General features: G+C 48.5%; 1 protein-coding gene across 1 annotated transcript in view; it reads left to right on the plus strand.

Moving 5' to 3' along the window:
- The first annotated feature begins 243 nt into the window (after positions 1-243).
- The window catches only part of LOC144153145 (uncharacterized), a 34,210-nt gene continuing 7,781 nt past the window's right edge, over positions 244-26,672 (plus strand). Inside the window, exons 1-4 of the mRNA XM_077684796.1 lie at positions 244-377; positions 10,953-11,078; positions 13,358-14,543; positions 20,385-20,554. Of these exons, the coding sequence (XP_077540922.1) occupies positions 372-377; positions 10,953-11,078; positions 13,358-14,543; positions 20,385-20,554 (1,488 nt within the window). The 5' untranslated portion in view covers positions 244-371. The remainder of the gene's footprint in view (positions 378-10,952; positions 11,079-13,357; positions 14,544-20,384; positions 20,555-26,672) is intronic.

The following is a 26,672-nucleotide window of genomic DNA, read 5'->3' on the forward strand; positions in this document are numbered from 1 at the left end:
AGTGGAAACAGGCGGACTTTGAGGAGGGTGCCGCACGCATTCTGCATGTGAAAAAAAAAAAAAAGAAATGCACGCACCAACGACAGCGAACACGCACGTACAGACACACCACAGCGGAACAAATGTTGAAGCAAAGCGAAGGTGCCTGCCGAGGACAGAAGAATGACGGCGCGCATTGTGCGAGACGGTTCCTGCTCGGAATTTTAACGAGATCGGGAGGGGCCTTAGCTAATGTATGTGTATATAAGGCGACACTCAGTCCGAGAGAGGTAGAATAAAACGTTTTAAAACTGAGCCCCGCGCCACTTGGAGTACGCGCGGCGGACGTGGATTTTCGGTTTACTTCGTCTCTTCAACGGTCCGTCCAAGTCATGAAGGTAAGTTGTAGTGCAGTGTAACCAGCTGATAGGATGCGAATCAATGCCCAAGGGGTTAGGAGTCTGGGTCAAATAAGTGCTAACGAAATATTGGTTGAATTCAGCGTAACTAGGGTACTCAGGGGGTCGAGGCCGGTCGCTGTGGGCTTTGCTTCTGTAATTAGAGTCGTTGCTGAGAGAAAACGCTGGCGTATTACTCAACAAAAGTTAATTAAGTGAACTGAAGTGAACGGAGCTTGGCATTAATAATAGTTCCATGGTGTTGGAGGAAAATTTATTTTTTGACTGTGTACAGCTCCTGACAAGTTATCGAAAGACGCTGTTAGTGCGATCGGCCTAACAGGTTTAGTAAATACAGTGAACGAAATCTCTTTATTCGAAATTGCACTTAATTTGAAGTGTTGCATTGTCGCTAGTGCAGTGAATAGCAAGCAAATGATACCCGGTAAATTAAACGAAATACCGCTTACAACGAAGTCATTTCTTGTACAGAGGACTTCGTTATAAACAAGGATTTACTGTATCTGGTTAAAGTGAACGATAGTTACTGGTCTTTTCAATGGTGAATATTTTCTTCATAACAATAGACAATTCACTTTCGTCCCTTTGCAAAACACTCTGAGCCGAGAAGCGCTAAGACCAGAGCGACCATTGGCGATGCAGCTGCGATCAGACAAAGGCTGCAGAGGGGAAGGGTGAGACAGGACAAGTTTCAGTTCTTTTTTTATTTCTTTTCATTTATTTACTTTCAAGGAACTGGGCATTACAGAGTGAAGTAGGCTAACCAATAAAAACATACAACAAAAAGGCAGTGTTAGAGTAAATTACAACTCAGAGCTAGAAATGGCCGTTTTGAAGGCGTGGGTGTCTGTGATCGAAGCCATGAATGCGGGGAGTTGGTTCCAGTCGCCGGAAGGTTTGGGGATGAAAGAGTTGAAATATTGGTTCATGTGGATGAAAGGAATGCCGAATTTGTGTTGGTGATCACTGCGGGATGATATGTAAGTTTGGGGCAAATACAATGTATCGGAGAGGGCTCTGATAGCATGCTAGATCTTATGAAAGAGACACAGACGTGAAATTTTGCGTCGTAGTGAAAGGTGAGCGAGGTTGAGATTTGCTTTCATTGACGTGGCACTTGCAGTCCGAAAATTACTAGATATAATACAACGTGCAGAGTGATTCTGAATACATTCAATGCTATCTATGGGTATGTTAGGGTGAGGATCCCAAATAGATGACGCATATTCAAGCTTCAAGCTTTGACCGCACTAATATCTTGTAAAGAAGAAGTTTAAGGTTTACCAGAGCAAGGGAAAAATTTCGAAATACCGTAATTACCCGATTCTAACGCGCCTCCGATTCTAACGCGCACCCAATTTTCCCGGCAAAAAAAACGAAAAACTTGCACCTCCGATTGTAACGCGCACGGAACTTTGTGAGCAACAAAAACGAATGCGAGAGAAACGGGCGATTTATTTCTCGAAGTAATGTCACTCATCTCACTCCTCGTCGCTCTCCGCTGACCACAACATCTCGTCCTTGGTAGCGTCAAGCGCGTTCGCGATGCCACACTTCATAACGGACGTTCAACCATGGTCGATGGGATCGTGGTCCACGCCTGGCACGCCCATCCTGCGAGCTTTCCAGAGGCGCACGCTTCAGATGACCGCTCGTTTTGAACGCGTGAGAGCCGCTGCTGCCACTGCTGTTATCGATCGCGCAAGTAGAATGATTTCACGGTTTGTGTGAACGCCGATAGAAAAGCTTAGGCGCCTATGCTTCCTGGGGCCCTATTCTCGACTGCACAAATTGCCGGCATTTCGCCCATGTTGTTTTGCGTAAGCACGACGTAAGCAATCAGTGACGTACTGCACCTATAGCTATGACGACATGCAGTGTAATTTGACGAGTCACTCATAAAGATCGCTACCAAGGTATCAAACATTGTGCAAGAAAGATATAAAAACACTTGGCATGTACTATAAAAATTAACGCGGTAGCTGAGGCTGACAAGAAAAACACATTTCTGTAGGTCAAATTTGGCGTCAACACCACAAGGCGATCGAGTAACGTTGATCCAAAAGCGAGCGAAAGGCGGATGTCGAGCTAAAGAACATCACACAAGTTTTTTTACCGTATCTGTTTATCACTTTCAATCGCTTTTAGTAACATAGCTGGGCTCTCTGCTTCAATGCAATCTTTGTTGCGTTATCACCTTCCCTGCCGCCACCGCCGCCACGCCATCGTCTGCTGCTATGTTACAAGTTTATGGCGTGATCACAGAAAAAGACGGCCGCGACCATCGCTTCTATGACACATAAGAGCAGCGAAGCGCTACGCCTGATAACCGCGGAGCGCACCGATGTCGCCGATTCACTCATTCGTCAAGCTCGACTGCAATCAGCGCTGTAATGAACTAAATAGTCACTTTTCATTGTTATTTTTCTCTTGAGTTCGATCATGTGACCCAACAGCTTACTAGGACAAGTATGGACAAATGCCACGCATTGGGTTCTCTTTGGCATGGAGAGGCTTGTACTGCCCTCTTATGTTGCGGTTACGCCAAACAAATTATTTTTATTTCATTGCCAAACATAAAAGCAAAATACTGCATGTTATTTGTATGTTCCATGATCGCTGACTTGGAAGCAGTTGAAACTATAATTTGTTTCGGTAGGAAACACGCTTTAAACAGCGCGCATGCGAAACTGCGCCTGCTGCAAATTGCCGCACATTTCGCGGCACCGTAAGCCGGGCAATATTGTGCCCTATTTTGCTTGTATTTTGCGGCAAAAACAGCCGCCATTTTCAAGCTGTTACGTAGCATTACGTCACTTTTACGCAGGCTGAAGTTGCCAATACATCACGTAATCGTTCCCGCCAACTGTTTAAATTACGTCACGCCTTCTCAGCCAATCACAGAGGGGGTGTGTATTACAAGCAGTATTGTTGTTGAATAGCAAAGACAGGCTTACGTTGTCATGTCCGCCGCATTTTGTCTGGTTTTTCATTGCCGGCCAAGAATTATGCGCCTTTAGTAACGAGAAATAAGGCAAACTTTAGAACTGGTGTCCGTAGACGACATGAAACGTCAAAATGACGACAGCACACACAACCGCTTTGTCAACCGGAAGCACGTGACCTAATTTGAAAGCCAATCAGAAAAGACTTCCGGAAAATTGCCTGAATTGCCGGCAATTTGTGCAGTCGAGAATAGGGCCCATGGGTCCGAAAAATCGTTGCTAAAAGCTTTGGCGCCATCTAGAGATGGCGATGGCGATGGGCGGGACGAACTTTTCATTGTTTTGGCAGTTCCGGTTTCGTATCCGATTCTAACGCGCATGCGATTTTTCGACCTATTTTTCCGTAAAAAAAGTGCGCGTTAGAATCGGGTAATTACGGTAGATAGCCGAGAGTGCAGTTAGCATTGCATGTTATGCAATAAACGTTAGCCACCCGCCGCGGTGGCTCAGTGGCTAAGGCGTTGCGCTGCTGAGCACGAGGTCGCGGGTTTGATTCCCGGCCGCGGCGGCCGCTTTTCTGATGGAGGCGAAAAGCATAGAAGGCAAGTTCCAATTGATGCCGGCGAAATTAAGTCACCTGAAAGAATGGTATGCGAGACCGGGACCCTGACATGCAACGTGTTAAGAACATCATACAAATCTGATAAAAAACCATCAGGAATATAAGGGGCCGGTAGCGCGCAATACGGATGACAGACACCCTTATTGCGTAAACGAATTCTAACCCAAACTAACTCTAAAGGGCAAGCGAGGCCTTTGGGCGCGGAGGCTAGTTCGGCTGCAACGGCTGTAAGGACACCGCTTCCGGAACGCAGTCCATGGCCGCCGCGATATAAGTTAAATTTTTTCTCGCAAGTCAGAATTTCAGAGCTGCGAACTTTCGCAGAAAACTACGCCTCTGTTAATACGACAAAATCTGCAGCATACGTTTCAATAAGAGATGACAGAGAATCTCGCTCGCCCATCACACTTCTTACCTTACAAAGCAGGAAGGAACCGTCATGCCTCACAGTATGTCGTGGTTTTGTTTTTTGCTATGAACACGCTTGCGCAGTCGAGCCAGAATGGTCTGTGATAGATTCGCTTTCGTTTTTATTGTCAACTGGATCAATCGTCAGCACACGGTTGGTGACGGAGCAGTACGCGTAGATTTCTTTGTTAATGACGACCTTGTTATATTTTAATGAGAGTTGTTCACCGCTGGCTACTTTGATACTATGCTATTATAACCTGTAAGATTTCACGCTCTTCATTTACCGCATCTCAGTCTGTGATGCTTAATTGAAGCTTAGTAACAAGCTTAGAAGTAAATGAAAAAAACAAATACCAGCGTTGTCAAACACCCAAACAATGACAAACCTCTTTTGTTAGCCAGTGTGTAAAGTGGAAGTGGTAGAAGAGTACGGGCAGGACTTTGTCCCAATAGTCAGTGGAGATCCTAACCTCGAGCCTCAAGAACTGGGCTGAAAACTGATATGAGGAGAGAATTTCGAATGTATGTTTCCTACAGAAGAGGGGGGGGGGGATAAAAAAACCTCTATAATTCTTTAATAATTCCTGAAACCTAACCTCAATAATTCCTGATTTCGTTCACTTCCTTCAAACATAGAATAGGGCTGAGACCAAAACACCCATGTTGCTGTAGGCATTTCTTACCGTGTAGGACGTTACGCCAAACCAGACATGGCATCATTGGGAACTTTGCTTGCCCATTGGTGTCTGGAATAATTTTAAGTTTTTTCAGGACGCCTAAACTGAAATTTTTAATTTTAATAAAACCAATTAATGATACTGCATGTAGCCATGGAATTTGCTGTCGCATTGAGCACACTTTCTCTCATTTTAAAGGAACCTCGAACGCTACGCTGTGACTTCACAGGTACTACTATTCAGTTTTTGAAAACAGGAGTCCGAAAGCGGAGCCAGAAACATGCAAAAAGGCAGACGAGGCGGGTGCTGTTCCGTTTGTACAGCGCTCGCTCTATCTCCACCTTCTCTGTTTTGCCACCTTCAGAGCGTCTTTGTTTTCTTAGATTCGCCGACTGGGCCCAACTTTCAACTTTGCCACACTACTCTCATTATTAAGCAGGCGTGCTGTTGTCGACAAATTAAAGACCCCCATTTCAAAGGGATACCTCTCGTGCTTCTAACACTAATTTACCTCTCTCAGATTGCAATGACGACATATTTCATATGATTCATTATTATAGAGACAGACGGGATGCCAGATGTAAGGCGGTTCGGATACCTATTAAGCCGCACGTATACACACCGGCGATGGCTATCTCAAGACAGGTACCATTGATTACAGCGTTAATGACTGAGAGTTGGAAAGCCTGCGGCTTTGCGTTATGAAAGCTTATCTTTAACAACATATTCGCTTACACCATGCAGCCGGCGAATGCAGGGATATTATTCTAACAGATCAAACAGCCGAATTAAAATGTAATATTTGAGAACTTACCTCCGGCCTTTTTATATGCTACTAGCCATTACAATTTTTTATACAAGTATTTATTTATGTCACCGACTAATACACGAGGGGAGGTTAACCTGTTCATAGGCTTAAATTCAGCGGATTCACGCAAGGCATTATGTGCGACTGTATTGGGGTTTCAACCGAATAATAATAGAAAAAGAATCTCAATGGATTACTGGCTCCATTGGGCGCATAGCTTGCGCCAATAGCTGTTTTTTGGTTTAAAAAGATTGATAAGAAACGACCAGATAATTTGGAATCATTACTTCGAGACAAGTTTAGAAACAAAAATCTACAATGGACGGGGTTGCCTGTGTAGAACAAATTGACAAGCTGCCTGACGTAATCGGTGCGCATTGTTAAACAAGAGAAACCAGATAACGCATTATGCGTTCTGCGAGTTATTATGCAAGAAATCAAGCTGCTTCATGCAGGGCTATACGAAGTCTATATCGAGTTTGCACTTGCAGTCGCAACGGCCGTGGCGCAGTCAGCCAGCAATGGGTTCACGCTCATAACTCTGGAGAAATCTGTCACACAACGCGATTTCGAAAAAAGACCTATGTGTCTCGGTGTGAATCACGGGAAGTGCGTAGTTCAGCATTGGCACGGCCGTAAATGGCGTAGCGGCTAGGCAAATTAAGCTTTGTCATCTCATACAACTGGAAGGGAATGTTGCGTCGCTGGAGAATTCGCGTTAGTCACAAAAAAAAAAAAAGCTCGAGCCATTTTTCTAAGCCGCACAAAGTACGCAATCGTCATGATAGACCCAATACTAGCTTTCGGCTATGGCTCCAGTAGAAATGTTAAAAGGTATTTTACTTCATTGAGGAATAAGCTTGAAACTTGAAACTTGCTTTAATACGTAGCGAGTTTTTGGAAGGCGCAAAAGCAACTGCTCCGTGATAGACAAATGACCTATGAGGGGTTTCATCATTAATACATAAGGAGTTATTGACACACCGAGCGGAGTTTTCTTTTATTTAATTATTAAGAACAGGACAATAGAGCAGCGAAAATAACGCGGTGCAGGCCGAACACGGAACAAGCAAACACTTCAGAGAGGGCAACTCCAATCCCTTGCACTATGCACTCGCCAGTGTCTGCCAATTTTATTCAGACACCACCTTTAAATCCCACGAAGGCACTCTATGACAGCGCCAATTTTTCTATCTGGGTAATGTTCAGAAACTCTTGTGGTCACGCCATTGGTGGAGAGCGCGATCACGGGAGGCGCTGTCAAAAGCGTCTGCGTGACGTCAGCTAAGGGACTTGCAGTTGCCGCCTGCTTCGCTCGGGCTCGATTTCATTGCTGGTTCTTTTCGTTCGACTGACATGTGATGTTTTCCTGCAGCGAATTCTACGTGTTCGTAACTTCTCATCGTAATGTAAGGCTTCAAATCGCGTAAATATGCTCGAAGGGTGCATTGAAATATGGCTGTTTTCTTGTTAGCCCTCTGGAAGAAGGATCGCCTCCTTCGCAAGATCACAAGCAGTGGGTGGAGAGTCAGCGCTAATTAATTGTACGATCATGCCACACGTGGTCTTGTTTTTCAAGCAATCTTTCAAACAAAGAGAACAAATCAGCTGCTAACACGCGACAACCGAGAAAGTGTAAGACCAGATGTAAAAAAAAAATCACGCCTACTTTTTTAAGAATGCTGTGTGTCTTGCTACAGTTCATGCGATTTCTCTGCTACCGTTTGCAAGCACAGTGTAATAGAGTTTTTAGTAAATCTGCGGAATGCTTGAAAATGTTGTACAACGTACAATTGTATGTTAACAGCGTTGTAAACACACAATGCTGTTTACATGGTTACAAAATGTGTGTATGTCGGCTTGCAGCAGTGTCGCAAACAGTGTCACGCGAATTCAAAACGCCTTTCGTGCTTAGGTACCTACAAATCTTATACCAGTTTTCAAAGGTGCCCGGATGTTTAATGATATCAGTCCGAGGGTTAGCACGGCCCAAACATGATTGTTGAAAGTCGGAGGTGGTGAATCCTCAGGGAATTGGGACGTAGGCTAGTTCACGAAACAATTGTTATGTCAACCTTTTCATCGTGTTTTAAAATGGGATTTGGAATGGTACAGTCTTTTCATCAATGTATTTTGTGTCCTGAAGCAAGTTATTGTAGAACGGTCTAATCAGGAGTATTGAGTCCATATGGTTGTAATACAGTCATTGTCCATCCTTTCTGCCGGTGCGCCGTCTTAAATATTAACTCATATACGCTATGCGAGCATGTAATGCGAAATTATTGAGAACAAAAAAAAAAAAGAAAAAAGAAAAGTCCGGCGTCGGCGTCGACGTCTGTAGCTGTACCTGGATGTTCAGGCCTGTGGGCCGTTCCACAGCGCGTGCTTCGGAAATAAAACACAGAAAAGTAGCGTGCCGTTTGGTTGGGACACGTTTTATAGCGTGTTTTTCAGGAGTGAAACGCAAAGGGAGGCACGGGCGGGTATCTGCAAAACCACTCAGAAAAGCAGGGAGACCCTCCGCTTAACAGTTTGATTTCAACCCGCAGCGCGCCGACTTTCGCACTCTGGCAACTTCAGATCGCCCCTCAGCTAGCGGCGCACCAGTTACTTCGGGCCAGGCACGCTGCAGTATTCAACTGGACACTAAGCGGCGTTCGGCTGAACACAATGTTTTCGCACTGACACCTCCTAATAAAGTTGTTAGGCGCACTTGGATTTTTTCCCTTTAATTTAAAAAGCGATCTTTTTTTTCGGTAAAATCAACGACAAAAAACTCCTCTACACGCATGCAGGCTGCTTTTAAATACTAATGGGCGTGACTTTGTCGCTATATTTAAATGTCTTGGCGTACCCGATTGCGCTTACTGCTGCAAGGTTTCGCTCCTCGGATTATGTATATCTAGTACTAAAATTGAGAAATGAAATTTTTACTAGGTTTATTATTGTCCCCCCTCCCCCTTCAAAGCAAATATGCCTGTTTTGCTCAAGCGTTGCACACAAGAGGCTTTTTAGCGCGTGGTGGTGTAACTGCAAGGAAAAAAACCCGGAGAAAAGCGCCCCGCCATAATGTTAGACACTCATAATTTGCGCCTCGACTTCAGTATTGTGCTCACCGCAAATCAGAGCAACGTTAGAGCCAGCGCACTTCTCCGCAATAAATTATTCACGAGACGTGCAGTGCCGGCAGGATACCGCTGCGCCGCTTGGTGCTTAGCACAAAGAGACCACTAAGAGTAGCCTGCATTCCTTCTCGTTGCGGCAGCATTTATTCATGTTGAGCGTACAACAATGAGCCGGGCCATTGTTTTTCGCCGGGTGGTGTTGCAGGCGGATGCTCTAGGTAGGTATAAGAGGGAAAAATTCAAAGTCCGCCAGGAAAAACCATCAGAATGCGTAGAGAGTGCGCAACGGTAGCGTAGAAATCTACTCGTACTGTGCAGCGCCGTGTCGCAATAGCATCTCAACGACGTTTTAAAACGATGATGGCCAGAAGGTGGTTCTGCTGTCCCACAACCACCCATCGCCTTCTTGATTTTTACACTCTCTCGTGTTTCTCTTTTCGCACTTTTTTGTAGAGTGATAGCACCGTTCGGCCTCATCGATCGATTCCACGGATGTAGACACAGAAACTGTTGGTGGAACCTCCCGCTTCTTTCAGTGTATATATAGTTAGTTTGAGTTAAGGTTGATGCGGAGAAAGAGGGGGGGGGGGGGGGGGGGGGGTTGGCGCAGCCAAGGTAACCAAAAAAGAGGCAAGGCAGATTGAAACGAATAAATGGAGGGAAAAAATGGAAGCTAAAACGTCGTTAGAGATGTACAGGGCTGAGAAGATGAACATCAGAAAGGAAAATTTCTACGATAATTCCCAGGGCAGTGCTTTGCTTTTTGAGGCTAGAGCAGGTTGCCTGCGAACTAAGAGTTTTGTGAGGAAGTATTCACAAAATGATGGGGTATGTGTGGTCTGCGGAAAAGAAACAGAAACTATGCGGCACATAGTGTTAGAATGTGAGGGTATCCATCCAAATGTACATGAAGGGAATATTGGGCTTTCAGAAGCCCTAGGATTTAAGGGTATCAGAGAGGAAGTTAACTTCAAGGCTGTCGAGGGGACGAAAAGAAGATTAGAATGCTGGTGGACGAAAAGCAGAGAGGGGAATATTGCCTAGGACAGTTACCACCTGTAACAGGGAAAAGAAAGGATTTCGGGCCTAATAAGCTTTAGTGCCTGCCCTAAGCAGCGCTAGTATTAAACCAAGAGTGTAAAACATGGTTATATTAGTCCTTTTTGGTAAGATGACATGTCATCACCCCGCTTCAAAGGGGAAACCAATAGGAACATCATCATCATCAGCAGCAGCAGGACGAAGGGGTATACAATGGCTCATCGTTAGGCCTAAAGCCACGCCTTGAGGTCTAACGTCGTCGACTGGCACTCGCAGCTCAGCCTTAAATGAGTAAACGTTGCTTGGCATGCCGAAATAATCAGTTTGAAAGTTACCTAAAGTTAGGCCTAGACATAGGACGTTAGGCCTAGCGCCACACTATGTGGTCTAGCTTCTTTAACCGGTACCCATTGGTAGTTCTAATAGTGCTTCAAGCTGCCGGTAGTGGTTGGCACCGGAAGACTTCAAAGGAAACGTTAGGCTTAGGCTCATATATCAAATTAATGAAAAGAAGTGCACATGGTATGGGCATGGAAGGCCAGGAAATCACAAATAGTGGATAATTAAGGTGACACAGTGGCTACCGCGGTAGAGACGGGACTCGAAGAAGCAATGACCATTAACTGTATGGAGGGACGAAATAAGAAAATCTCCAAGCAAAAAAATATACACCCAGGGAGCGCAGGCCAGAAGCGGTTGGAGATCCATAGAAGAGGACTTCGTCCTGCAGTGGACTTTGTTATGATGATTATGACGATGATAATGATGGTGATGTTGGGGTGGGGGTGCGGTAATTTAAAGCGCAGTTGGAGGGGTGTATTGACCAAACTATTTTAGCAGCTGTTTCTATCACTACTACTACTTATACAGTCTTTACAACACTGCTGATATTACTTTTCCCATCTTTTTTGTTTTATTTTTGCAGGTGCTCCTTCTGTGCTTGTTCCTCTTCCTGAGGGAAGCAAGCTGCGGCATAGTCGAAGGTCCAGCCTACGGGGCAGCCGCCGTGGTCGCTGAAACAGGAACCTCGACGGTGCACCGATCTCAAGACGTATGCTAGCCAATATTATCGAGACATATTATCGAAACATGTATTCGAGCAACTGTACAAGCCACCGAACGCTTATTTTAGAGCGTATGTAGGTGTTTGCACTTTTCAGTAGACGCCAGAGCTCCGGCGTAAAAAAAAAGAAAAAAAGCTTAGAGATTGGTCGTGGGAACGTTGACAATTCTAGGTAGCAGCCTAACTTTGCGATACAACTGAAAACGGTAAAATACGTTTTTTTAGCTTTACGATCCCGGGTGTTTCAGTGGGCGCCGCAAGGTGGCGCTACGGAATTTTCCTTCATGGTCAACGCCGCCGCCGACGACGACTTTTCTGCGACACGGGGCCCTTAACGCTACGCGTTAAAAGCTCACTAGCAAGCATCGACCAACGCCCGCTGGTCATGAATATGAGCCAGCAGGTTTGTGGCTCTACTTTGCTGCGCCGCTTACGAACAAAGAGACGTCTCTCAGATTTAATTGGTGCCCACAGGATCGTGATAGGGATGAGGGGCTCTTAGTCTCACACACAGGTTGCTGTGCCGTCATGGAAAACATGACGGCTTAGCGCCAGACAGCCTTGAGACACGCGAGCAACGCTTAGGTGCTCCCAAATCCGGATGTGCGCGAGTTCCCATGCGCTCCGGGTTCTTTGGACCAGAACAATGAGGCGACTCCTTCACAGGGCCGGTAATTGCCGCTTACTACATAGCTGTACTTGGGCACTGGTACGCCGTGGGAGGGGATGCAGAGTTAGAATGGCGCCTTTGTGTTAATAAACCCGGTCACGTACCGTTACGGCGGGCTTCTATGTTTTAAATTTCCCGAAATAACGGTTTCGTGGAAAGATAAAGACCGGTGAGAGCCATTTTTACCCGCCATGCAATTCAAGTACTGGACGGTGTTCATTGTGGCGCTTACTAGACCGCAGGGCACCGGCAGAGATATTCAAAAAGATAAAACTGCTTAATTTCACCGGGGCGGTTTTCTCACCGTGATTTAAATTTAACACGGAGCTATTCTACAAATTGGTTTTGAGTGTTTGAAGAATTCCAAGGGCGGCAAAACATGGAAAAAGTGTATACGAAAACTGCGAGACTGGCGATCTTGCCAAGAGGATAACCCTTCCTCTTTTCTACGAAAGCACCCCAAGTTAGGCTTAGTGATGCCGTTTCTGGCGTAGTACATTTCGGACATGTACAATGTCGAAACTCCGATTATGTAGCGGCAAGCGTCGCTTTTTTCGTTACCATTTCAGCAGCGTTGGCATTGCCATCCCTTTGCTTGATAGCGTAACTTGAAGGTTCTCTTGATAAAACGACTTAATCCCCCTTACCAACAATACGCTAGTAACTGCAACACACAAAACGAATGCAGTAAATGATGGAGCCCAGCGTTCAAGCGGATTAGAAGACCTGCCGTGATCGACACACGCTCATTATGCAAGTCGAGCCGCACCGTTTTTCCTGTTGGTAGCGTTGCTTGACTATTCGGGTGACGTATTGCGACAGAGTAATTTGAAATGTGATCCCGCACGCCAATTAACGTAGTTTGCGAAGGAGAGAGAGAGAGGTATTTCCTAACCATAGCGTATGACATGCAAAGTGCTACCGTGCTTGCGCGGAAATACTGTTACTTCGGGCAATTACGCACCTTTTTCCAAATGCAGGGTGTTGCACGGTAGGCCGCTTTCTCTATATTTTTAAAGCAAATCTTTCTACCTCTACCAGCCAACGGTTTCGTCGTGGGGTGCGCCGCAAGAAACTCCCCACCGGGCTGAAAGTCTCGGGCCGTCTCCACTAACGTGAATCCTGGGGAGGGGTGAAACATGCAGTGTGTAAGTGTATTCTTGGCGCCTTGGCGTTTTGCCACCGCAAATGAAACCGTTGGGGGGTAGAGGTATACAGCTTTGGTGTAAAAGTCTCGCGTCTTTGAAGCACGAAGCGTTCTAGCGCGAAGGGTAAACGAGACTCCCGGTGTTCTTTTAGTACGCATTACGAAGCGTTTCAGCGCGTGGCGTAAACGGGTGTCCCGGTGCTGTTTTAGTATGCTTTACGTTCTAGCGCGAGGCGTAAACTAGTGCCCCGGTGTTTTAGTACCGTGACTACACGAGGCCGCGGTTACGACGACGACATAAGATGCCTACAGTCCGAACCCATAAGGGGCTGCACCCCTAAAAAATGTTTTTGTTCTTCGGGGTGCACATCGCGCTTGGTACGTGCGACTATGGACTGCAAACAAGTGTGACCCGAAATGCTGTCTGCCATCATTCATATCCTACCGCAGGTGAACGGCAACTATGACTTTGGCTACGAGGAGAAGCACACGTCGGGTGGTTCCTTCCGCCAGGAGACCGGTGACGCGTACGGCAACAAGGTCGGCTCGTACGGGCTGCACGACGCCGATGGCCGCGTGCGCATCGTCAAGTACGTGGCCGACGCCAACGGATTCCGCGTCATCGTCAACACGAACGAACCGGGAACCGCGCCTTCGGCTCCGGCGGCAGCCTCCATCAACGTTCCCCAGCCACCCGTTGTGCCGGCGCCGGCCCCAGTGGCAACCGTCGTCAGCGGCGGTTCCGTTGTGCCCGTAGCGACGGCTCCAGTGCCAACGGTCGCCGTAGCACCGCCCCCGGTGGCCGTTCAGGCCGCTCCCGTCATAAAAACCGTAGTGCCTGCTGCCCCTGTACTGCAACCGGCTCCTGTATTCTCGGCTCCCGCCCCTGTCGTCAAGACCGTCGTCTCCTCTGGTCCCCTTGTACAGGCCGCTCCTGTCCTAAAAACCCTTCTGCCTGCTGCCCCTGTGGTGCAACCAGCTCCTGTATTCCCTGCTCCGGGTCCTATTGTCAAGACCGTCGTCTCTTCTGGCCCCTTTGTACAGCGCGCCCCAATTTTCTCGGCGCCAGCTCCAGTCGCCACATTCTCCGCCGCTCCGCCAGCAGTGACGACCTTCAAGAGATTCATTCCGGCCTCCGTTTTTGGAGCCGGACCTGTTGCCGCGCCGCTGGTTCAGACAGTAGGCCTCCCACCTCCTCCAGTCTACGGATTCCGCCGCGGCTTTGCCGCTGGTCCAGTACTGGCCGGCCCTGCGGCAGCGTCGTACTCGACGGGCTTCGTGCCATCTCTGCCGTATGCCTCTTCCGGCCCTGCTTTCGCACGGAGGGTCGTCGTTCGCAAGATTGGGGCTCCTGGAGGTTACGGTGCCTTCGGAGGCGGCTACGGAGGAGCCTTTAAGGGTGGATACGGCGGTGGTGTCAACTTCCTGAAGGGCGCTGCGACGTCTTTCGCGTCCCCCGCTGTCTTAGCGGCTCCTGGCGGGTATGGAGCCAAGCTCAGCGCCGGTGCACCGTCGTATTCGTACGGAGCGGGGTCCGTGGTACCATCCACCGCGTTTAATGCGTACGCTTCTAAGCCACTGGATTATTATGAGCACCTGGCCAACAAGCTCGGAGCCACCTACCTGAAGCGCCGGCGTTGAGGAAGAAGCTGCCGTTTTTGGGTGCTTCACGCCTATAGTTGTCTGTATTTTTTTTGTTTACTGCGTACCCTATTCTTTGCACCAGTATTATTGTCGTTGCTACCGCCCCCTTTCACCTTCCCTGGTCAGGTATTACCAAAGCTAGATGTCGCTCGGCTTTGTGTTTCTCGTCAAAAGAGGTTTTGTCGTCTGCCTCCCCTTGTGATGATCTTTTCAGGTTTGTACCTTCCATCTGTTTCTACACCACCGCTACTCTGGTTGACGCATACTTTCGATCTTTTGTCGTGCTTTTTGGTATGAAGAAATAAATATATTTTATTTATGAAATTATCATCGGCGTTGCTCTAATATTTTGCGAGAGTTTTATCCCTTGTATCCCAAACCAACACAAAATCCCGCCCGCTTGAACAGCTTACTGCCGCCCAGCAACTGATTGATTGGTTGAGTAAACATTTGCTGAGAAAAGCGAGTGTGTCGGTGCTTAAGGCCAATGAGAAGAGTCAATTTGCCAATCATAAAAGTCATTTGAGCTTGATGGTAAGGACACGCGCAATGTGAGGGACTTGTTCTCGATAACGCCGATATCTTGGGTCAGTTCAGGCCCTGGTGACCAGGTATCGCTGGTGAGAGGAGTCCCAACTGGTCAGTCGAGTCATCCACTGCTCATAACTGGGGTTGGGTAGGGGTGAAGTGCGGCGTGCGGGAGCCCTCCCTTCTATATTGAACAGGGTATGCGGACTATCACTTGCAGTTAGGGCAAACGGTGTGTAAAGCGCCTTGAGGGTATGAATTTGCCTGAAGCTGGCGTCGAATGGTTGCTTCAGCTCTTGTAAGAGGGGGATGGAACCCAGCAAGAAAAGAAAAAAAGAACAGAACCTTGATCGAGGTTCGCGAGGAATCGCGGCGCACGCACACAGGCGAAACGGTTTCGAAAGGGCGAGCGTTTCCTCACTTAAAGCGGGACGAAAGCGGGCTGTGGTATATAGACAGCCTTACGAACAGTGATCTTGATTTACAAGGAACTTAGCTCGCACGCATTGTAGAAATGGTTTCTGGTAGGTAAGTGTTTACGGGCTCAAAGAGCGTGTAACTTTTAACACGTTAACGTGAACCATTCTTCCGGGGCATGCACAGTAGTTTCGTGGCGGTCGTGCGGTCCCAGTGAGGGAGGGAAACGATTAAACGTGTTAAGAGACAGAAATTCTGCCAACAAAATTGCCCAAAAACCAGTATTAGGATTTTGTCGGAGCAAGAGCATACAGAGGCCAGCGGTATTTTTCATCTTATACCCCTCTAGAAGTAGAATTAAGTTCAATTTTCCCGCGTAGGACAGCGCTCGCCATCATTTCGGAATTTCTGCAACCACATACCTACCGTAGGAACCCATGTTATTAATTATAACACTAAAACTTCGACTTATGAGAGACAGGTGGAGAGAGAGAGAGAGAGAGAGAGAGAGAGAGAGAGAGAGAGAGAGAGAGAGAGAGAGAGAGGGGAAGAGGGAGAGAGGGAGAGGGAGGGAGGGAGAGGGATGGAGGGAGTTGTATTTATGGGTGCACTTGACATATCCGTATTATTTATTTGTTTATTTTTCTTTCTTCCTTTTTTTCTTTTTATTTGTACATACTGTAGCCCTTAAAGGGCTATTGCTGTAGTGTTTCTAATACAAAGTGGCGAGGGGAAGATAACCACTTGAGGGAACGAGAAAAAAAAAACACTCATACGCACACATACACCCATTGCAATACCGTATAATGTGCACTAGAAAAATAACACAATGCAGCTCCCTTCAGTGCACAAGTGCCCAATCCTGCAGATGCCAATACACATGGAATAATTATAAGATAACCGCCATTATACCGCCAATGAGGGGGGTTGTAGAACGGGGAGCACATACAAACAAAAAAAATAAAGGATACAAACAAGACAAAGAATTCCTGTTTTAACACGAGTTTCAATAAACATCAGAAATAAATTTATCGATCGGGACCGAATGTCACCCGGCTGCAAGTTCCAGTGTTCTATAATGGCAGGAAAAAAAAAAGAAGAAACTACATTTGAATGCATTGGTGTGCGCATGAAATGGACTGATGTTTAGGGCGGGCCTACTCCAGGATCTGCCTGGCATGGTATACATGAGATAGCTGCTATCGGAATAGTGATTGGATGAATGAACAATCCTGTGGAAGAATTTTAGTGAATCGATACCGCGTCGCGTAGGGAGTGAGGTGAGGTTTAAAGATTAAAGGGTGGATGTAGGCGAAAAATCATGGTCATAGTGGCGACAAATGAAACGTAATAATTTTTTTTTTTGCATGAGTTCAATTTTTTTTATTTCTTCTTTCCTATACGGACAGATGCAGGCATAAAGATGCATAAAAGATGGAGGCATAATCAAGAACCGGACGAATTAGTGTTTTGTGCATTAGTTATTGTTTCCTGTGGTGCTGTTCAGAGACTGCGTCGTTGGTAGCGATGTTTTGTAACCGATTTGGTGCAGGCTGAGTTTATATGTGTAGACCAGGAGGGGTTACTAGTAAAAATCACGCCGATATAGTTAGAGTCCGAAACTGTTTGAAATTCTAGGTCATTAAAGGAGCAGTTGAAAACTGACCACTGTGGTCCGGCATTAAAGGACATCGTGACTGTTTTGCGGAAATTGGTATTCATGTGCCATGTTTCACACCAAGGGAAAAAAAAGCACTAAACGAGTCATTAAGAAGGTGGTGACTTTGAAGGGAGGTAATGGTGTTGTACAAGACACATTCGTCGTTGTAGAGGCGTAGTTTACAACAGGTGGACTGTGGCAAGTCATCAATAAAAACTAGAAGCAACAAAGGATCAAGAACTGACCCTTGGGGAACCCCTGATGTGACATCAACAAAAGGTGAGTCAGCCGAGTGGAAGGTGACGCACTGGGATCGATTGGACAGGAAATCGGCAATTAAATCTACTAGGCTGGTATGATGCTGGTATGGCGCTGAGTCTTTTAAGCAACTTAGAGTGAAGAACAGTGTCGAATGGCTTTGAAAAGTCAATAGAGATTACGTTGACCTGCTTCCCATGACCATCAGTAAGTAGCCCTCTGAGCACCCCACCTTGGCACAATTTGTTGCGGGATGGTTCGAATAAAGCTTGACTTCTAGCCGTTTCTCGTAGCCGCACGGGTACCTAATTGCGTACGAATCGACGGTGAAGCTACCTGATTCTGACGAGTAAGAGATAACTCAGCAAGTGCTATATCAATTCGTGTAATTAGTATAGTGGCCAACAAGGCCACCGCCGGGCACAACCGCTAGCGGTAACATATTTTTACTCTATGATAAAAATACAACCATGCCGGATCCATTTTATTAATTTGCCAAGTGTGTTAAAGCATTCCCTCCTTCGCATAGCTAAAATAGCAACATGAAAATGATTGTACTTAAGAATATATGTCGCCATTTGCTGATTTGCTGATGACGTTGCCTTGCTAAGTAACTCGGGGGACGAATTGCAAAGCATGCTTTCCGCACTAGACGAACGGAGTAGAACCGTGGGCCTGAAAATTAATATGCAGAAAACTAAACCTATAGAACTCCTCGGCCACTGTGACTATGTTATCCCTATTTGTGACGACATTGCCTTGCTTATCTTTAAGTGCATACATCTGATTTTTCCCCACGCCAAGACGCCTCTTTACTGCTTTCAGGCTACCTCCGTTCTTTACAGCGTCTTCGATGCTCTCCATATTATACTTCCGTATGTCAGCTGTCTTACACACTTTGATTAACTTCGAAAGCTCCGCTAGTTCTATTCTGTCAGCTGGGGTGGAGATTGTCATGGTTTGCCGTTTCCTTATTATATCTTTCGTCTCCTGGAAAAGTTTACCAGTATCCTGTCTAGCCATCGTGCCCCCGACTTCTACTGCACACTCCGTGATAATGCGTGTAAGGTTGTCGCTGGCTTCCTGTGTCGTAAGCTCAACTTCCTCGGTAAGAGCTGAGTATCGGTTCCGCAGCGCGATCCTGAATTATTCTACTTTACGCCTTACTGTTAGCTCATTATTCGGCTTCTTTCGTAATAGCTTGTAGTCTAATTCGAGATCTTACCATACGGTGGACACTGCACCTTACCCTTCCTAGCACTTCCACATCCTTCACGACGCCAGGGTTATCGCATCATATGAAGTCTAATTAATTTTTATGGTCCCAATTAGGGCACCTCCACGTCCACTTCCGGCTCTCCCGTTTACAGAAGAAGGTATTTATTATGCGTAGGGTATTCCATTCTGCAAACTCAACTAGTAGGTCTCCCCTGCTATTTCTACACCACAGACTATAGTTCCCAACTGCCTTGTCTCCAGCCTGATGCATTTAAAGCTCCCATAACTACGGTATACTGTGTTTTTACTTTAGCCATTGCCGATTCCACATCTTCATAGAAGCGTTCCAATACCTGGTCGTCATGGCTGGACGTGGGGGCATAGCCCTGTACCACCTTGAGCTTGTACCTCTTATTGAGCATAATTACAAGACCTGCTGCCCTTTCTTTAATGCTATATTATTGTTCTATGTTGCCAGCTATGCTTTTATTGACTAGAAATTCCACGCCCTGTTCTCTCCTGTCCTCTAGACCACGGTAACATAGAACGTGTCCATTTTTCAGCACCGTAAAGGTTTCACATATTCTCCTAACGTCACTAAGCCCTATGACATCCCATTTGATGCCCTTTAATTCCCTAAACACCACCTCTAGACTCGCTTCACTAGATAAGGTTCTCGTGTTAAACGTTGCCAGGTTCAGATTCCAATGGCGGCCTGTCCGGGTCCAAGTATTTTTAGCACGCCCTGCTGAGTCACATGTCTGACCGCCGCCGTGGTCAGTTGCTTCGCAGACACTGGAGACTGAGGGCCGTGGGTTAATTGGCGTATTCATGGGAGGTTGTGGCCGTTACTGCACCAAGGTGGCCAATCCTGCTCTGGTGAGGGAGTGCGTTGCCGGCAATGGTCGCCGGGGCCAGGCCGCACCCAAAGCCCCAACTGCAATTCCATAATTGCGCGTTTTTTTGTGGGAATTGTCCAGCCCCGGGATTCGAACCACGGTCTTTCTACACGCGCGCGGATACTATACCTCTACTCTTTACCTCTACGCTACCGCTGCACCGCACAGCGGTGCAGCGGTAAATCAAAAGTTGCCCGTGGGCACATATGATAACAAAACACGCAGCTTATTTTCTTCCCGCGGCGGAGACTGAGCTGGGTCCCGGGAATCTGTGCGAACGCGAATGCGCTCGTGATTTCTGAGTTGGCTTTTAAATACACGTCAGGGGATTAACGCGCTCTAGAAGTTTCGGGATGAGAATTCCTTCGCGGAGGGGCCAGTGGCCTACTAAGAAAGAGAAAAATAAAAAGTTGCCCGGGGGCACATACCGTAACGTTGTTCTCTAGACACGCAGCGTATTTTCTTCACGCGGCGGGGACTGAGCTGGGTCCTGGGCGTCTGTGCGAACGCGAATGGACATTTGAACGCATTTTGGAGTTCACCTGTATAGAACCCAGTCCGAGGGAATGGGAAGAGGGGATGAAACGAGATAGGTGAGAACATATGGGGACGGAGAAAGAGGGAGAGAAAGAAAGAGATAAGGAGTGCGTAAGACTGGCCAGCAGGCATTCGGCTGCAGCCATTGGATGAGGTCGGTCTCCTCGAGGAAGGCCAGGACTCGTCGGAATGCTTCCCGCCGGATGGAGTTGGGGCCCGTCGGGAGAAGCAGGTCCATCAGGGTGTGGCTGGGCAGCCCTAGAGCTGGAGTGCAGCCCGAATTCGCTCTGTTGACGGGGCATCGTGTTGGTGACAGGAGCAGAGCAGGTGGTCCCGGGACTCGGGGACTGGACAGTCAGCACATACGTGGGCGACGACCGGCGGCCTTGTCGGTTCAAGCGGGCTGTCACGTTGCAGCAATCGAGCCGTATGCGGAGGAGCATCGAACGGATGTCCCTGCTAATGCACCCAGCAGGACCTGTGGAGGTTGGCCGCTGATGACTCCGGGGTCCGGGTCCCGCGCCAGGATGGGTTGTGCGGCATCGAAGGGCCTCAGGTCGCGGGAAGCAATGACCCCCTCCTGGCGAGCAGCACCTCCGGCCTGGGCGTCCCACCTCATTGCCGGTGATTCCGACACGAGATGGCAACCAGACTCCAGTGGAGCCGCAGGTCACAACCGCGGGACTCCACCACGTGCACGTGAAGCTTCGGCGCCAGCGACCGCTCCATGTAGCCGCTGGAGCTCGATGGCCGGTGCGCCGCTCGCAGTCGCGAGATAGCGGGCCGGCAGTCGGTGAGGATGACGGCCCACTGAATATGGTTGCCCATCTCCAGGAGCAGGTCTGCAGCAAGGTGCAGCCCGGCAAGTTCTGCATGGGTGGAGGAAGCGGGGAAGGGCAGGCAGCACACTCGACTGGTGCCAAGTTCCATTGCCGTGCAGGTGGCTTTAGCTCTGCCCATGGACGGTTGCACGTGGAGCCGTCTAGCGCCACTAAATAAAGTGACGCTAGAGCCGTCCGTGTAGAGCTGCAAGAGGCCGGCCGTCTTGTCCTGCAGCAGGGCGGCAACCTCCTGATGGATAGACTGGGTTGGTGTTTACCACTTGCTACGAATCCCCGGGAGCGTGGGGAAGACCCGGAAGACCGCCCAAGACGTCCACATTCATCTTCTCACTTCGCTATACGACAAAGGAATGCCGCCATCTTGGTTTGCAACTTCGGCGTTAACTATAACCCTGTTGTATATAGCTACTATGTTGCTCACCAGTTTTAAATCTATGATGTTTTATTAACAATGACATGCCTCTTTAGTTTGGCAACGGCAACAGGTATTCAGAAGTGTAATTAGCTTAGCCAGTGTTCGTTTATTCTGTTACAAATACGTTTGGCCACCGGGGACTGTTGTTTGTTCGTCGCGAAAGGCCCCCATCGGCGGAACAGTTAACGAATAACACGCTCAGGCCTCTCCTCAGACCGGTGCGCCCGCTCGTAACCTAGTTGTCTGGAGCGCCAGGTATGTCGCTCGGAGTGTTTTGCCAGTCACAAGTTCGAATCCCCGCGGGATCTTTCGCCTTTTACTAAAGATCACCGTGGGTTGAGCTTTCACAGCAATTTTTGAATGGCCCTGGCCGTTTGGCTGGGGCCTCCCAAGGAAATCCAAAATCAGATCACAACTGCACTTGCGAACGTTGTGTGCTATAAGACCAATCCTTAGCCGGTGTGTGCCACAATGCAGTACTTGATGGATGGGTGTGCATCGCAGCTGCCAATGCGCGCATACATAAACAAAATTGTTCTTCCTTACAAGAACGGAAAGACTGCAACGGCTTACTTGCACGAATGCTTTGCTCTGTGGACAGCCAATGCACTCGCCATTTGTACAAGTGCGGCACGCATACACACAGCTGGCTGGCGCCGCATCTTTTCAAAGTGCTACGAGTTGTGCCGCGCCTCCGCCAGATGGCGCCACGGGTCCCTCGACCAAGAGAAGACGCAGTGAAACATCCCCCTCGCGAGGGGAACGATCAAATGCAGAGCATTTCCGGGGGCGCACGATATTAAGTAGTTTGCGTTACGTAATGTTGTTGCACTTGTGGCAACTGCTGACGAGAGAGCGCTCGTCAGCAGTAATTTGAATGAGTCAATGATATAAGGCGCGTTCGTAGCGTCCCATTCTGTGCCGGCTTTGTGGCGCAGTGGGTAGAGGACCATGTACATTGCGTTCCGCCCGCAGGGTCGAGGGATCGAAACCGGGCGCCGGATAGTATTTTTTACGTAATGTTGTTGCACTTGTGGCAACTGCTGACGAGAGAGCGCTCGTCAGCAGTAATTTGAATGAGTCAACGATATAAGGCGCGTTCGTAGCGTCCCATTCTATGTCGGCTTGGTGGCGCAGTGGGTAGAGGACCATGTACATTGCGTTCCGCCCGCAGGGTCGAGGGTTCGAAACCGGGCGCCGGATAGTTTTTTTTTTATATAGTAGGGAGAACGACGGTGCGGACTACGGACGTCAACGCGGGTGACATCGTGAGTTACTGAAATGCTCTGCATTAAAAAAAAACAAAAAATTGCGCCCACGTCCCCGCGAGGGGAACCCTGTGTAGATGCTACGCATCGTGGGGTTCACTTGGTGTTTTCGTTGGATTGATTCTGAAATCGTGTGAAACGTGTCCGGAACGCGTATGATTATTATGTTTTATGATTATTATTATGCTTTATTGGCCAATCTTGGTCAATCTCTCTAAGTGGTATGCTTGGGGCTTCGCTATCGCAACGACCTTTACTCCATCATTGTTGCTGTAAGTGGGAGATTCTTTTCTTTTATTGCAAGTGTCAATCATTGCCCCATCATGCGTTCTATCAGTAGCATCTTGACGTGGTTTGAATGAGTCAAGGATATAAGGCGCGTTCGTAGCATTTGATTCTGTCTCGGTTTTGTGGCGCAGTGGGAAGAGCACCATGTATCTCGCGTTCCGCCCACAGGGTCGTGGTATCGAAACCGGGCGCCGCTAACTATTATTTTTTTTATAGTGTAGGGGGAGGGGTGTGGACGGACAACAACGCCGTATGGAGGGACAAGGGGAGTGAATGAGATGCAGTCGCATAAAAAATTACACCATCTCCCCGAATGGAACTATGTGATGAGGGTTTAGGTCCTACTTAAAAAAACAGCTGAGCTGCTCCAAACTTTGGAGTAATTAAAACGCACAATGGTTGTTTTAACAAACTATGAGGCTAGAAGTACATTGAAAGGGCAACGGCTGGAAGATTGCATGTGTGCTCTAAACTACTTTCTATATATAGTACACAGGTTTTCGTACAGCCGTAATATGACAATACTATATATATATATATATATATATTGTAAGGAAGACCATCGCCAACACCATACTCGTTTAAATAATGTAGGAGCGTGGACAGCACTGGTCATTCGCAATACGTGGGTATGTGACACAGAAGCCACACATGGAAGAGGCACCAACTCGTGGATGTCCCATCGCCATCGCTGGGACGAAGAAGAAGTCTCGTCTCGTTGGCTCTCCGTCTCGACTTGCTGGTCAGCGCGACTTGGTGCTTCGGTGCTACCGCTGCTGCTGGTGCGGTGAAGAATAAAGCCTGAAAACCCTCTTATAGTTTTGGTGGAGGTGCAACGATCTTCGTTCTCTTACGCTGGAGCTCCGCAACCGGACACTCGACCCTCCCAGCATGTCTCGCAACGATGACCCCCGGCCTGCCCAAACACCCATCGTCTGCGCGGGTGCAATTCGTGAGCGGGACCCTCCCTCATTCAACGGCACCGACGAGAAAGACGCAGAGGACTGGCTTGCTACTTTTGAAAGAGTGAGTACCCATAACCACTGGGACGACCGCCTCAAGCTGAATAATGTCGAATTTTCCTTGACTGGGCTCGCAGAGCAATGGTTCTGGAACAACGCAGCACGTCTTAAAACGTGGACTGAGTTTAAAGACGACTTCATAAAATCATTCGGTCGCCCCGCTGCTCGAAAACTCCTCTCAGAGCAGCGTTTGCGTGAGCGGGCATAGAAAAGGGGTGAAAACTTCACTTCTTACATTGAGGATGTTGTCGCCCTGTGCCGTAAGATTGACAGTGCCATGCCCGAAGCAGAAAGGATAAAACACATTCTGAAAGGCATAGACGACGATGCCTTCCATATGCTGTTGGCGAAAAACCCCCAAACTGTGGCCGAGGTCGTTACTATTTGTCAGAGTTACGACGAGTTGCGGAAGCAAAGGGCTCTCACTCGGCGACCCCTCGCAGAAAATCAGTTTGTCTCCAGCTTGTCCGCTGATGACGGCGACGGTACCTTGTTTCAACGGATCCAGCAGTTTGTGCGAGAGGAAGTGGCTCGGCAGTTGTCCATCATCAACTATGTGCCCGAGCAAAAATCTTCTCTCAGCCCTGAACTCAGGACCGTTATCCAGCAGCAAGTCGCTGACTCCCTCCCAGCTGCACTGCCGTCAAGCCCCGTTGTTGCCCCTGTGCCCTATGCCGCCACCATACCCCAAGCTCCAGCGACTTCAACCCTGCCTTATGCAGACTCTATGCACCCCGTGACGATGGCCGCTCCAATACACTTTGCCGACTCTATCCCTCAACGACCTTACGCTGAAGTCGCTGCCAGGTACATGCCTCGGAGCCCCGTCGTTTTCCCCACCACCCGGCCTTTACGTCCGCCGGTGTTGTCTGGTCCCTCGCTCACCAACCCTTGGAGGACGCTGGACAATCGCCCAATTTGCTTTGCCTGTAGGGCTCCTGGACACGTGGCACGCTATTGCCGCCGCGCCACGGCGACAGGACGCAACCCTGCCGCAGCTTCTTCCTACGCCCATTCCCCACTCATGCAGGAGTATTCGCCGATGACGTCTATGCCGCCCGATAGTCGTGACTTCGGAAGCCGTCGGTCTTCATCTCCGCGACGCCGCTCACTATCTCCCATGCGTCGTCGTCCTGTTCCAACGGAAGCGGAAAACTAGGCGCCGCAGTTCCGGAGGCAAGAACTGCGCCGTCGTCGATCTGCCCAAGGCCTCCTCCCTCTCCCGCAAACGTCATTCATATTACCATAGATGGCGCTGAAGTCTTAGCCCTTGTCGATACTGGAGCCGCCGTTTCTGTCATGGACGCCAAACTTTGCCGCCGCTTGAAGAAGGTTAGGACGCCGCATCTTGGATTCTCATTACGGACTGCTACGGCTCATCCCATTGATCCAACTGGCATGTGCACTGCCCGTGTCGTTATTCGGGACGTCATGTATGCTGTTCAGTTCGTTGTCCTGCCTTCCTGTTCCCACGATGTCATACTGGGGTGGGACTTCCTTTCTGAACATAGAGCTGTCATCGATTGTGGCCGTGCCGAAGTAGAGCTCTTCCCGTTCATGGATCATACCACCGGTGAACCGCCCGCTCCTTCTGCCATCAAACTGGTCCTCACGGAAGAAGTTAGCATTCCTCCTCATTCTGCCGTGCTAGCTTCTTTATCCTGCCCACTTCTGTCCAATGCGACAGTACTCTTTACGCCTTCTGCCCTGTTTCACCAGCGACGTTGTCTTCGGCTTCCTTTCTCCCTGCTTCCCATTCGTAACTGCCAAACTACACTTCTCCTTTCCAACTACGGGTCGTGTCCGTGCACCTTGCAACGCGGAGAGTGCGTCGGCTATGTCGAGACCGTTCATTCTGTTGTCGCTGTGGCTGTGCCCGACGATTCAACCCCGCTTGAAATCAGTGGGCTGTGTGCTCCTTCAGGAGCAAAATCCTCCCCGTCTGCAGACGTCTTCCTTCGCGCCATTGATGCCGACCTTTCACCGTCCCAACGAGACCAGCTTCTCGCACTGCTGAACCGATTTCGGACGTCTTTTGATTCTGTCCAGACTGGTCTGGGACGTACCACCACAGTCGAACACACCATCGATACCGGTGGTCACGCACCCTTACGGCAACGTCCCTACCGTGTCTCCCCCACTGAACGCCGCGTAATCGATGAACAAGTGGAGGACATGCTCCAACGCGGTGTGATTCGACCCTCCACCAGTCCATGGGCATCGCCGGTAGTACTTGTCAAGAAGAAGGACGGCTCTATTCGGTTTTGCGTCGATTACCGCCGGCTCAACAAGATAACTTGCAAAGACGTATATCCGTTGCCGCGAATTGATGACGCCCTTGATTGTCTACAAGGCGCAGAGTTCTTTTCCTCCATTGATTTACGCTCGGGTTATTGGCAGGTTCCCATGGCAGAGGCTGATCGTGCAAAAACGGCCTTTATTACTCCTGACGGCCTGTACGAGTTTAACGTTATGCCGTTTGGCCTCTGCAATGCGCCTGCAACCTTCGAGCGGATGATGGATAATATTCTCCGTGGACTCAAATGGCAGACGTGCCTTTGTTACCTCGATGATATTGTGATCTTCTCTCCCGATTTTTCGACGCATCTGATTCGACTTGAGCAGATTTTGACGTGCTTGACGACCGCAGGCCTTCAGCTCAACCTGAAGAAGTGCCGTTTTGCTGCCCGAGAGCTTACTATCCTTGGCCACGTTGTCTCTAAAGCTGGTGTCCTGCCTGATCCTGCCAAGTTACGTGCTGTGGCGGAA

The sequence above is a fragment of the Haemaphysalis longicornis genome, unplaced genomic scaffold, assembly GCF_048455015.1.
Source record: "Haemaphysalis longicornis isolate Haplotype H1 unplaced genomic scaffold, Haemaphysalis longicornis Haplotype H1 scaffold_9, whole genome shotgun sequence".
Taxonomy (NCBI): Eukaryota; Metazoa; Arthropoda; class Arachnida; order Ixodida; family Ixodidae; genus Haemaphysalis; species Haemaphysalis longicornis.